The following is a 14476-nucleotide window of genomic DNA, read 5'->3' on the forward strand; positions in this document are numbered from 1 at the left end:
ATTTATGCCAGATCAGGCTGCTGGATCATCTCTGACGGAGATGTGAATAAAGCCTCAGATCTTAGTATATATACAGCACTCGTGCCACATCTAACAGAGGAGCAGATTACTCTGAACTTAGGGGCTCACGCACACGACCATATGTATTTTGCGGGCTGCAAAACACGGATCCGCAAAAAATACGGATGACGTCTGTGTGCGTTCCATATTTTGCAGAACAGAACAGCTGGCCCCTAATAGAACAGTACTATCCTTGTCCGTAATGCAGACAATATTAGGAAATGTTCTATTATTTTGCATAACGGACATACAGAAAAGGAATGCACAAGGAGCAGCATGATCTCGAAAGGGGTTGTCTCATCTCACCATTACTAAGGCGAGAAGGGACTAAGTCCTATAGAGGAGACGCCCAGCGCTCTGCTTTTTCAGTAGCTCCTAATACAGTGCATGGGAGCTACGAAAACAGCACAGCATTGAAAGCTTCATAGTTAATAAAACAACATCAGTAGCATCCACGCAATATATGGGCACTGGCTGTGTGCAGATTGACTTGAATGGGTCCGCGATCTGCAAGATACAGCCGAAGATAGGACATGTCCTATGTTTTGTGGAGTGGAGGCATAGATCGGAAACCATAGGAACACTATGAAGCGCTTCCGTGGGCTTTCAGGTCCGTGCTTCTGCACCACAAAACATGTCCTATCTTGTGCCGTATCTTGCGGATCGCCGACCCATTCAAGTCAATGAGTCTGAATCCACAGCACGGTCTGCACACACCCAGTGCCCATGCATTGCGGATCGCTATTTGTGGTCCAGAGCATGGGCACTGAGCCCCACAGAGAATATTGGAATAAAGCCCTCACAGGATGTCAAAAGCAGCAAGACAGCCAGCTATGTGAAGGTGTTGCACAGTTTCTACAAGAAAAAGGTAGTAACATTTACTAAAGACTATTTAATGGTATTCTGTATTGTCTGATTTTGTTTGTACATGTACGCTCATTGACATACCATCATACTTTTTGCACATACCTATGCAAGAGCCATTTTGGTTTGGCTATTAGAAATGAGTAGGCCCATCACTAATGAATGCTTTCTCCTCTCTTATAACCCTCAGATCTGTGGATAACATCAGCAGTCAAATAGAAGACACTTTGTGGCTTTGGCTGCAGGTGTCAACTGTGTTGACTCAATGTCTGTCCTGAAGGACAGTGATCAAAGGCTGTTAGGAAGCACCGAGTGGCCGGGGGATCTAATAGGTAAGGGCTGAATTACACACTGCGATGGAGCAGATGATTGTCAGGAGAGATGTGTTACTTCCCGTCAATCACCTGCTCGTTAGTGGAGGAGACCGCTGCTATTACATGTATGGATCTCCTCCAGAGTATGGAGAGGAGCAATCGCTAATGCCATCCCTCATCCCCATTATGACTAGTTGTTTGCCGGCAGCAGATCTCGATTACACAGGACAATCTGACGGAGGTAAACGATTTTTAAGCATGATTAAAAATCTGGATTGCCAGATGAACGAGCATTGGCTAAATCGGTGTCAGTATTACACTGCCAGATCATCGCTAACGAGGATTAGTACGAATGCTCACCACCAATGATCTGGCTGTCAATCTGCCAGTGTAGTACTGGCTTAAGTAATGCTACTTTTATTGTTTATGGCCACCATTACACTGCTTTAAGTTAAAAGGGGCTGTCTCACTTCAGTATGTGGCATTGATCATGTAGAGCAGGGGTGTCAAACTCAAATTCATCGGGGGCCGCATCAGCAGTTTGGTCACCCTCAAAGGGCCGGTTGTATCTGTAGGATGTATACGGTTGTATACTGTATGGGGGCAGGGGCCACAGGGTGACGTTATACTGTGCGGGGGCAGCCGCTTGGTGACGTTATACTGTATGGGGCACTAGGGCAGCCCCAAGGTGACGTTATACTGTATGGGGGCCACAAGGAGACGTTATACTGTATGGGGGCAACAGGGAGACATTATAGTTTATCAAGTGCCACGTGCAGTGCAGATTGCAGGCAGGGCCAGAGCCTCAGAAGACAGACAGCACAACCTTTATTTCTGACACCCCTGTAGATGAGCGTTCCTCCCGGAGCCTGTCCACATCGCAGCTCCCGGCCTGACCTGCAAGCGCTGACTGGGGTCACATAGCATTATACTGATTTATGATGCTATGTAACCCTTACAGTTCTGGAATGTGTTGGATAACACTGACATAATGCTGTCAGTGTTATCCAACACATTCCAGAACTGTAAGGGTTACATAGCATCATATGTAACTGCATGTCCCGGGCGTCGGGCGATAGGAATTCCACACCCCTGAAAGTGGAGGTTTCCTGTGTAGAACGGCCGGCGCCGCTAGAGGGCAGACGTTCTCTGGCTTGTAGGCTGCCGCGCATGCGCTGAAGAGGCGGCTTTCTTGTGTCAAAAAAAAAAAAAAGAGAATAAAAGGCGAAGGCTGGCGGCCGGCGGCGGCAACGCGGGCACATGACGAGGTCTGGCGGGCCGGATTCAGCCTGCGGGCCTTGTGTTTGACACCCGTGATGTAGAGAAAGTTAATACAAGCCACTTACTAATGTATTGTTATTATCCATATTGCTTCCTTTGCTGGCTGGATTAATTTTTCCTTCACATTATACACTGCTTGTTTCTATGGTTACAGACCACCCTGAAATCCATCTGTGGTGGTCGTGCTTGCACACTATAGGAAAAAGTGTCAGCCTCTTTGGTTGGCTGGGACCATGGGAGTGCACATAGGCTAGTGCTTTTTCCTGTATTGTGCAAGCACGACCACCACTGATTGATTGCAGGGTGGTCTGTAACCATGGAAACAAGCAGTGTATAATGTGAAGGAAAAATGAATCCAGACAGCAAAGGGACAATCACAATACATTAGTAAGTGGCTTGTGTTAACTTTCTCTACATGATCAATGTCCCTTACTTAAGTGAGACAACCTCTTTAAAGTGGTAGAATTATACATGCAGTATAGGTTAATGTGATAGCCCAGGATTCAGATATTTCTCTACTGTCACTGGTCTCTGCGTTGACTAAACACCAGTGCTAATGCATCTATGGTTATGTGACAGCGTAGTGCAATAGCTGCCATGAGATGTTATGTCATGAACTATGTGAAGTAAGAGATAGATATATATATATAGATTGATATTAAAAGCAGTTACTTTACAGGACAGTACATCACCGAGTTCTTACCCCTTGCTTTGGATCTGAGTGGAGGCCACCACCTGCGTGCCCATGCCAGCAAGTTCTGATGTGAGTTGAAGGCAAACCAGAGAGCACCTGTATCAAAGACATAGTATTAAAATACACATAGTAGAAATTTTCCACTGCAGATCTTGACCTATCAGCTTTGCACCCGGCCCCCCGCAGGTCAGCAGTTTGAGAAGCGTGGCAGCCTTCTCTGCGCTTACTAAGCACAGCGCTGAACATTGAATAGCTGCTGTGCTTGGCATCACGCTCAGGGTTGTCGTCATTGGAGCTGTGAGCAGGCTGCGGCACTCACAGGAGCGCGCGTGCCTTCTCAAACGGCTGGTCGGTGGGGATCCTGAGGATAGATCATTAGTATTAAAATCTTGGAAATCTCCTTGAGGGTATGTTCACATATAATGTACGTGGTAAAAAAAAAAATTATAGTTGTGTCTGTAATCTGGATTACAGCTGAATTTGCAGCATCAATTTATGCCACTGATTTTTCACCACAAATTTGAGTTTTTGCCACGCATAGGGTACACTTTACTGCAAATTCTGCAGTAAAGCCACAATGGATTTTTTTTCAGTTCAATGTGCGCTACTCACAAAAAGTTAGGAATATTTGGCTTTCAGGTGAAATTTATGGAAAACATAAAAAGTTTATGCTACAGTTTTATTCTATCATAAAATAGGGCATTTAAGTAGAAGCAGCAGTGGTGATTTCCTCATCTCAAACAATTTATTGAAACAAAAGCCAGCACCAGTGCTGGGTATACCCCATAAAAATGACTGGATTAATGATGTTATTCAAGTCGTATGGACTTGTTACTATACCATTCGTATAGTATGGGGCAGTTCTGTATTGACTAGACACACCTGCCCACACTGTAACACCACCGTCACCAAAGGCAAACAGTGGCTGATGCATAGCGCTCTCCTTGACGTCTCCAACATCATTGGTGGCCATAATTTCTGCTCAGAGTGAATCGACTTTCATCAGTGAACAGCACTGAGGTCCACTGGTCCCTCGTCCAGCTTAGATGTTCCCTATCCCATCCAAGACTATGACGCCTGTTCCTGGTGGTGTGGTCAGGTACCCTTTCAGGACATTTAGCACGCAGACCACACAGATGAAAATGATTTTGAATGGTCTGACATGACACTTGGGTGCCTCTCTTAACTGTGCCTGGAGTTGTGTGGCATTCATCATCCGATTCCGCAGGGCATTGTTCACAATGAATCGGTCAGGAGTGTGGGAGGTCACCCATAAGCCAAATATCCCTAACTTTTTGTGAGTAGTGTATGTCCCGTGTGATTGGAGCCTTACATTTATCACAGATGTAGTGAAGCTCTGATTTGAATTTTTTATGTTAATCACTACAATTCGTCTCCTCGTACCATCCAGAACCATGGCAGGTCAGCAGCCAGGAGTATGGGAAAGTATCCCACTTGTACAGGAGATTATAGTATATAATCTGCAATTCCCTAATATAATACAAACAGGCTCCTAACTACCATGGAGCCACACAAAACCTTATTTTAGGGGACAGCATTATCAGCAGTACTTTCATATACTTCTGTTTCTGGAATAACTCCCTATATAAACGGCCGGAATGCAGAACGACGTGTCCTGCCATTCATAGCTGCAGCCTGTATTCTGTGAACAGGATGAGAAGAATTACCGTGTCCGTCAGCGCCTCTGCTCTATCCATTCAGGCTGCCATATACAGGTCGTCTGAATGCTTAAAAGACAACCCTGAGCTAAAGCTGGAATAAGCAGAATGAAACTGTATATACACAGTGCAGACTCCTGTGGCAGGCGATGGCATGCAGAGCCATCCTTTATTTTCAGATTATCCAGGAATTAGCATACTTTCTTCTTCTGCTTACTGAGAGAGAAGAATTATTCATCCATTCCACATAATAAAAAGCATTATGCAAAATGATGCAGGATATGCTGGATAACTTGGAGAATAGTCCCAGGGTGTTACCCATCTCCTCTCCCAGCTGCCAATACAGGATGAAGATATTAATACCTTTGCTGCATCTAACAAGTGGCACGAGTTCTCTCTCCCCCAAATACACCAAGCGCTCTGCCTTGGGAACGGGTGTAGGATCTGAGAAAAAAAAAAGAAAGAAAGAGCACGTTAAAACAAAAAAGAATAGTAACTCTTCACAGAATAGCGTTTCTGCTTTTATGTTTGGCTATGCCCAGGAGGGAAACACAACCTATGAAGAGGATTCGGGGCCAGGAGAACATGGCAGCAGGTGGAAAGCAAATGAAAAACAAACATTAAAAATGCAGAATGACAAAAGGGACCTTTTTACAGCGTCTCCGTCCCCAGACGGCTCAGCCTTTGCTTCTTTGTATCGCCGAATCCCACTGCATTTCTCACAGACTGTCCCTTATGTTACTCTTCTCATACCAGTCTGCCCAAAACAGTCACTGTATGAAAGGCTCTGTTCAGACTGTGTTTGAGCCTTCCATCAGAGGCTAAGGTTGGGAGGATTTTCTAACGTGTGCCTCTGATGTGACTGTGGCATATACCGGCATAGGCTGCAATGTAATAACACACAGCAAGGCATACCTTTTCTTTTTTCCTACTGGAAGCCTTTGGACATAAAAGTGCAGTTCACGACATACACATTTACGGAATTCTTAAGTACACCAGCCTGTCACGGCTGGAGGATGGGGAAAACCCTCAGCCGTGCGATGACAGAGGATAGTAGTCACGACTTGGCCAGAACCACAGAATTAGGGAGCAGGTCACCTCCTATTGCTTCCCTAATCTGACCCTAACTCCTAGCGACATGAGCCGACCTTGAAGGTAGGAGGGCTCATGCTCTGGAACCTCGGGTCCCTACTAGCCCTCCGCAGGTCCCTAAGCTAGGAGCTGGGTAGACTACCTGTTCCTCCTGGACATGGAGAAATAGAAGTCTAAAGATGGCCAAACTATAAAGACAGGGGAAACAGAAACAGTCATATGGCAATGGCAGGTAAGTGCAACTAGTACTAACACCTACCTGCCACAGACACAGAGCCTGGGACCCAAGTATCAGTGCTGCTGTCACCAAACACAAACGACAGAGCACACACACCACACAGGACACCAGGAAACCATACGCTGCAAAGAATAGACATGACACACAAACACATCCTCATAACATCGTGTATAAACAATACATAACAAATTGTTTATGACCACAAGGGTGGCCCACACTGGCAGATGGAATTACCAGGAGGGTGTCTCCAGCAAAGCATGGCTGAAGAACCCCTCAGCTTCTGATCTCCAAAGAGGCTTTATAGCCCAAAGTGGCCACACCCACACAGACACACACAGGAGAGGGAATTAACCCTTCCAACACTAACCAGGGAAGTGAAACCACTTAAAGGGGAAGTGTCCAAATGAACATCACACTGCAGCTGTTACCACAGGCAACGACATGGGTGGCAACCATGTCCTGGGAGTCAGCCAGAAGGCCGAGACACTGCCACCACATGTACACATCCAAACCAAACGTTGCCACGGGCAGCCAGAGTGAAGGGAAGAGTCACAGTGCACACCAAACATAAACTTTGTGCACGCCAGACATACAAAGTGCATAACATACACACACACCTAACTGAGAGGTTGCTAGGTGCAACCGCATGAACATTGCCGCAAGCTGCCTAGCACCAGCTCAGGCTGCTCTACTGTGACAATACAAAATAACTTGTTGCCCGCGGCAACCACAAGTGAGGCAGCACACTAGCGGCCCTCACCTGTGGTTGAACACCCAATAACAAACCGCAGGCAACAGCCTGCGGTTCAGGAGTCACGACCATGACCATGGCCGCGACACAGCCTGACAGAGGCCAGAGGAACACCAACTACTGTCTTGCAATTCTGGTGCATCGTCTGTGTTGTGCTGTTCCTCCCTTTTTCCTACTAGGAATATTAAAGGGGTTCTCCAGGCTTATCATCAGGATAGGTCATCAATATCAGATCGGCGGGGGCCGACACCCAGGAACCCCGGCGATCATCTGTTTGAGGAGATGGCGTAGAGTGCTCACATGCCTTCTGCCTTCCTGTTCTCTGCTGTATGTCTATGGAACAGCAGCAGCAGACAGGAAGAGAGAAGGGAGACGGCACGTGAGCACTGCGCATTCAGCTGATCCGCGGGGGTGCCGGGTGTCGTTCCCCGCCGATCTGATATTAATGACCTATCCTGAGGATCGGTCATCAATAAAACAGCCCAGACAACCCCTTTAATACACTGACATCTGCATCTTACCAGATTGGGGGGGGGGGGGGGGTGTCCCTACACAGTCCAATCAGCACTGACAGGGCCAGACTGTATAGGGACACACCTCGGAGGATTAATACCACACAGAGTTGAGAGAATAGATAACTCTAGAATTGTGATTTTATTAAAACGGCCATTGTCAGAAGTGGTGCACGACCCTGTGTTACACTGCTGGACTATGACACAGGCAGCGGTTTGAGAAGGCACCAGTACGCCTAATAGGAACCCATGCAAACAGGAATCCCTAAAATCTTCCCCTGTTCTGAAACAATGATATCATAATCGTGTTAAACCAACAGCAAAGGATCCACGCCGGCCTTATCGATAGTGACGATATCTGTGACAAATTAACCCTGGGAAGGAAAAAAAAAGTCACAAACACAAAACCGTTGTGATCAGCTGAATTGTTATCAGCGCGAGGCACAGGGGTGATACAGGAGTACAGCTCCGTGTGCATGTACTGATAATGTTCTCAGCACTGAACCTGTATATACACGGGATGGTAAAAGTATATGCCATATGACTCCCATATCTATACTGCACGTTAGACAGCGGCACTGTACAACCCTTCAGTACCGAGGCCCCGGACTGAAATCTGACAGGGCACATTAAGCAATAATTTGACACCACAATAGCAGCAAGTAGAAGTTTAAACTATGGTGCATGCAATAACTTGCAACTTTCCACTTTTCTAAAGCAGGAGGTGTGTGGCCTCCCACAGCCAGATTTACTATAATTTACACCAGAAATAGGTGTAAACAGTGTCATCTCATAGCTGGACTCGCGCAGTTTACTAAATCCGCTGCATCTGGGCTTTGACTAGGCCACTGTAAGACATTTAAACGTTTCCCCTTAAAGAGGACTTGTCACCTCTCCTGACATGCCTGCTTTAATAGCGTCATGCATTCCCCGTGTAATAATAATTCTGGAGCATCTATTCTTATGTCTGTATGTCCTTCCTTTATTATTTCTACTAGAGGTTATGAATGAATTGCCAGCAGTCTGCAGTAAGGGTACAGAGGGGCGGTAACCAGTTGGGGGGGGGGGGTGTACCTGACAATCGGCTGCTCACTCAGTGAGGGTGAAGCTGCATTTACAGCGACCACCTCCACAGTATGAGGACGAGGGATGGCTACTGCTATCACTCGTTCTCATACATCTGCGTTGCCTTTCTCTAAGCAACGGCTTTTTCTGACCACTCATCCATAAAGTCCTGCTCTGTGGAGTGTGCGGCTTATAGTATGGACAGATACTTCCAACTCTGCTGTGGATCTTTGGAGCTCCTTCAGTGTTAGGGCTCATGCACATGACCGTACCCGTTTTTGCGGTATCCGCAAAACATGGTTACCGGCCGCATGTGTTCTGCATTTAGAAGAGGTTTTATATTTTTGCAGGGCCACAGAACGGACATACGGATGCAGACAGCACACAGTGACGTATCTGCTTCTTTTGCGGCCCTGTTGAAGTGAATGGGTCTTTATCTGTTTATTTAGGAAAAGGCGCGGCACTCTAGTCTTCTATATGATAGGGTGCAGGTTGTCTTGACCTCCCGGCCAAACAGAATGAAGTAAATATGGCAATCGCACTCCATTTGGGTCTTTATCTGACCATCAAAAAATGTGGATCGGATGCGGAATAAAGCCCTTAATGCAGAATCTCTGAATAATGCCCTCCTTGCCGGTCTGCAAGTTTTGGCATGTGGCCTTCTCTCAGATTTGTAGTTGTGCCATATCTTTTCCATTGCGTTATAATGGATTTAATGGGGCTCCGTGGAATGTTCACAGTTTGGGATATTTTTTATAACCTCACCCTGATCTATACTTTGGGGGTCATTTATTAAACTGGTGTAAAGTAGAACTGGCTTAGTTGCCCACAGCAACCAAGCAGATTCCTCCTTTCATTCTCCAAAGGAGCTGTCCTTTGATAAATGACCCCCTTTGTCTCTGACCTGTTTGGAGAGCCCCTTGGTCTTCATGTTGCTTGTTTAGGTGTACTGCAGAGTCAGGCCTCAGACTCTGTGTCCTTTCAGATCAGCTGCATTTATACTCACATCAATTTAACCCCTTTATTACCACCAATACGGGTTTCTATGGTGGTCATTACTGGGCTTTATTCTGGAGCGCTGTGTTCCTATGGCGGCACAGAATAAGCGCTGCACAGGTCTTCTGTGGAGCCAAGGGCAGGAGCCTGGCTGTTGCAGGTAGAACTGGCGATCCAGGTGTTTAATCCTTTAGATGCTACAGTCAGTTGCGACTGTGGTATCTAAGTGGTTTACAAGAAGGGGGCTCCTTCTGTCAGGAATTAAAAGCTCCGCGAAATTGGGGTGCCGATGTCTTAGCGTGCCCTCAGTGAATGCCCTATCAGGCAGTAAGCAGTACAATATTATAGAAGCGATCAGATAATAGCCTGTCAAAGTTGCAGGACCAATAAGTATTATAAAGAATTGGGTAACGTTTTATTTTTAAAAATTCTTCAAGTTAAAAAAAAATAAAAAATACACCTTTTTCCATTGAAAAAAAATCTGTGCTGCGGATGCGGACCAATTGACTTTATTTTTTTTGAACAAGAAATTTGTCTGGCCCATTACATGAAAACTTTAGATATAATCTATTTTAAATCTAGGTTGCAATGCGGCAAAACAAGAAAAACACCAAGGTCGGGGGAGGGATTCAGAAAGTCGCTGTGAGAAGGGCAGTGTAACAACAGGAACTTACAGGCTGTCCTCTGAGCTTCTTGAGAAAAGCATATTAGAAATCTTGGGACATTCTTTTGGCCGGTGTCGGGAGAATGGGGGCCTAGTGATACATTTGGCATATTCAATGGGACTTCCTGGCACAACAAACAGGCAGTAAAACCCAGTGTGAATGCAGCCGTACTTTCTATGATTACATGGTATATTCTCCAGGATGCCGACAACCGATTTTCTAAAATCTGTGGTGCACTGCCACACGTTCTGGTTTTTTAATGCAGTTTGTGGAGCCAAGATCAGGAGTGGATTTAAAAAGAGTCAACTCTGTACTTAGGGCCTCGTGCACACAAACAAATGTATTTTGCGATGACGTCAGTGCTGCATCAGTTTTGTTTTTCAGACCCATTAACTTTGACGATCCCCATTTTGTGGCCAAGTATAGGGCAGGTTTCATGCATCTTATTGCTGAACAGACTTAAAGGATAACTGTCACATTTAGACCCTAATTTCAATTTTCATATATGTAGTTACTAATAACATGATATTCCAGAATCAGTTACTATTAGACTGACTTACCCCATATTTAATAAGATGCAGCCCTTGAAAGAGGACCTTTCACTGATTATCACAATGTGAACTAACTACACAGACATGGAGAGCGGCGCCCGGGGATCTCACTGCGCGTACTATTATCCCCGGGCGCTGCTCCATTCTCCTGCTATTCCCTCCGGTATCTCCGGCCACTAAGTTATAGTAGGCAGAGATTTCAGTCACTGAGGCCTCATGCACACGACCGTTGTGTGCATCCGTGGCCGTTGTGCCGTTTTCCGTTTTTTTTCGCGGACCCATTGACTTTCAATGGGTCCGTGGAAAAATCGGAAAATGCACCGTTTTGCAGCCGAGGCCGTGATCCGTGTATCCTGTCCGTCAAAAAAATATGACCTGTCCTATTTTTTTGACGGACAACGGTTCACGGACCCATTCAAGTCAATGGGTCCGTGAAAGAACACGGATGCACACAAGATTGGCATCCGTGTCCGTGATCCGTGGCCGTAGGTTGCTTTCATACAGACGGATCCGAAGATCCGTCTGCATAAAAGCTTTTTCAGAGGTGAGTTTTCACTTCGTGAAAACTCAGATCCGACAGTATATTCTAACACAGAAGCGTTCCCATGGTGATGGGGACGCTTCAGGTTAGAATATACTGAAAAACTGTGTACATGACTGCCCCCTGCTGCCTGGCAGGTGCTGCCAGGCAGCAGGGGGCAGACCCCAGACCCCCCCCCCCCCTGTTTTTAACTTATTTGTGGCCAGTGCGGCCGCCCCCCCCCCCCCCCTCCCTCCCCTGTAGTTAACTAATTGGTGTCCAGTGGGCCCCCCCTCCGTCCGCTATAGATAACTCATTGGTGGCCAGTGGGCCCTCTCCCCTCCCTCCCCCTCCTAATTAAAATCGCCCCCTATCATTGGTGGCAGTGGTGAGTACCGATCGGAGTCCCAGTGTAATCGCTGGGGCTCCGATCAGTAACCATGGCAACCGGGACGCTACTGCAGTCCCGGTTGCCATGGTAGCTTAGCAATTTGTAGAAGCTTCATACTTACCTGAAGAGCAGCGATGTCTGTGACCGGCCGGGAGCTCCTCCTACTGGTAAGTGACAGGTCTGTGCTATAAGCAATGCGCCGCACAGACCTTTCACTTACCAGTAGGAGGAGCTCCCGGCCGGTCACAGACATCGCAGCTCTTCAGGTAAGTATGAAGCTTCTACAAATTGCTAAGCTACCATGGCAACCGGGACTGCAGTAGCGTCCCGGTTGCCATGGTTACCGATCGGAGCCCCAGCGATTACACTGGGACTCCGATCGGTACTCACCACTGCCACCAATGATAGGGGGGCGATTTTAATTAGGAGGGGGAGGGAGGGGAGAGGGCCCACTGGCCACCAACGAGTTATCTACAGCGGAGGGAGGGGGGGCCCACTGGACACCAATGAGTTATCTATAGCGGACGGAGGGGGGGCCCACTGGACACCAATGAGTTATCTATAGCGCACGGAGGGGGGGCCCACTGGCCACCAACGAGTTAACTACAGGGGAGGGAGGGGGGGCCCACTGGACACCAACGAGTTTACTACAGGGGAGGGAGGGGGGGGGGGGGGCGGCCGCACAGGGGAGGGAGGGGGGGGGGGGCGGCCGCACTGGCCACCAATGAGTTAACTACAGGGGAGGGAGGGGGGGCGGCCGCACTGGCCACCAATGAGTTAAAAACAGGGGGGGGGGGGGTCTGCCCCCTGCTGCCTGGCAGCACCTGCCAGGCAGCAGGGGGCAGTCATGTACACAGTTTTTCAGTATATTCTAACCTGAAGCGTCCCCATCACCATGGGAACGCCTCTGTGTTAGAATATACTGTCGGATCTGATTTTCACGATGTAGCTCATATCCGCCAGTATATTCTAACATAGAGGCGTTCCCATGGTGATGGGGACGCTTCAAGTTAAAATATACCATCGGATTGGAGAAAACTCCAATCCGATGGTATAAAAGAACTCCAGACTTTACATTGAAAGTCAATGGGGACGGATCCGTTTGAAATGGCACCATATTGTGTCAACTTCAAACGGATCCGTCCCTATTGACTTGCATTGTAATTCAGGACGGATCCGTTTGGCTCCGCACGGCCAGGCGGACACCAAAACGACTTTTTTTTCATGTCCGTGGATCCTCCAAAAATCAAGGAAGACCCACGGACGAAAAAACGGTCACGGATCACGGATCCACGGACCCCGTTTTTTCGGACCGTGAAAAAAAACTGTCGTGTGCATGAGGCCTAAGTTATGGTAGGCGGAGTCTGCCCTTGTTCTGCGCTAGCGCTGGCCAATCGCAGCGCAGAGCTCACAGCCTGGGAGGTTATTTGCTCCCAGGCTGTGAGCTCTGCAATGCGATTGGCCAGCGCTACAGAAGAACAAGGGCAGACTCCGCCTACCATAATTTAGTGACCGGAGATACCAGAGTGCATAGCAGGAGAACGGAGCGGCGCCCAGGGATAATAGTAAGTGCAGTGCGATCCCCGGGCCCCGCTCGCCATGTCTGTATACTTAGTTCACAATGTCATAATTGGTGAAAGGTCCTCTTCAACCGCCTCCGGACCGCCTAACGCAGGATCGCAGGCCGGAGGCAGCTCTCCCAGGCACAGTGACGCATATACGCGTCATCTCGTGAGACGTGAGATTTCCTGTGTAAGCGCACACACAGGCGCGCGCGTTCACAGGAACTGCAGGTAAGCGAGCTGATCTACAGCCTGCCAGTGGCGATCGTTTGCTGGCAGGCTGTAGATGCAATTTTTTAAACCCCTAACAGGTATATTAGACGCTGTTTTGATAACAGCGTCTAATATACCTGCTACCTGGTCCTCTGGTGGTCCCTTTTGCTTGGATCGACCACCAGAGGACACAGGCAGCTCAGTAAAGTAGCACCAAGCACCACACTACACCCCCCCCCCCCCCCCTCCGGTCACTTATTAACCTCTTATTAACCCCTGATCACCCCATATAGACTCCCTGATCACCCCCCCTGTTAGGCTCCATTTAGATGTCCATATGTGTTTTACGGATCCACGCATCGGATCCGCAAAACACATACGGACGTCTGAATGGAGCCTTACAGGGGGGTGATCAATGACAGGGGGGTGATCACCCCATATACACCCCCTGTCATTGCTCACCCCCCTGTAAGGCTCCATTTCGAGAAAAAAAATAGCACAAGTTAGCGGAAATAGATTTTTTTAGTTTTTTTGTTTTTTCTTACAAAGTCTCATATTCCACTAACTTGTGTCAAAAAATTAAATCTCACATGAACTCACCATACCCCTCACATTCCGTGAGGGGTATGGTGAGTTCATGTGAGATTTAATTTTTAAATGCGTAAAATTTTTTAGACATTTATATTCCAGGCTTCTTCTCACGCTTTAGGGCCCCTAAAATGCCAGGGCAGTATAAATACCCCACATGTGACCCCATTTTGGAAAGAAGACACCCCAAGGTATTTTGTGATGGGCATAGTGAGTTCATGGAAGTTTTTATTTTTTGTCACAAGTTAGTGGAATATGATGATTTTTTTTCTTTTCTTTTTTTTCCCCTTACAATCATCATTTTCCGCTAACTTGTGACAAAAAATAAAAAAAGTTCTATGAACTCACTATGCCCATCAGCGAATACCTTAGGGTGTCTACTTTCCGAAATGGGGTCATTTGTGGGGGTTTTCTACTGTCTGGGCATTGTAGAACCTCAG

The 14476-nt window shown here is 47.4% G+C and overlaps 1 protein-coding gene across 1 annotated transcript in view; it reads right to left on the bottom strand.

Annotated features, from left to right (window-relative positions):
• The window catches only part of ABCB7 (ATP binding cassette subfamily B member 7), a 121703-nt gene that overhangs the window by 89776 nt on the left and 17451 nt on the right, over positions 1–14476 (bottom strand). The window contains exons 2-3 of the mRNA XM_044305168.1: positions 5256–5336; positions 3223–3309 (exon numbers count right to left, since the gene is read on the bottom strand). Coding sequence (XP_044161103.1) covers positions 3223–3309; positions 5256–5336 — 168 coding nt within the window. The remainder of the gene's footprint in view (positions 1–3222; positions 3310–5255; positions 5337–14476) is intronic.

Source organism: Bufo gargarizans, chromosome 9 (genome assembly GCF_014858855.1).
Source record: "Bufo gargarizans isolate SCDJY-AF-19 chromosome 9, ASM1485885v1, whole genome shotgun sequence".
In the NCBI taxonomy this organism is placed as follows: Eukaryota; Metazoa; Chordata; class Amphibia; order Anura; family Bufonidae; genus Bufo; species Bufo gargarizans.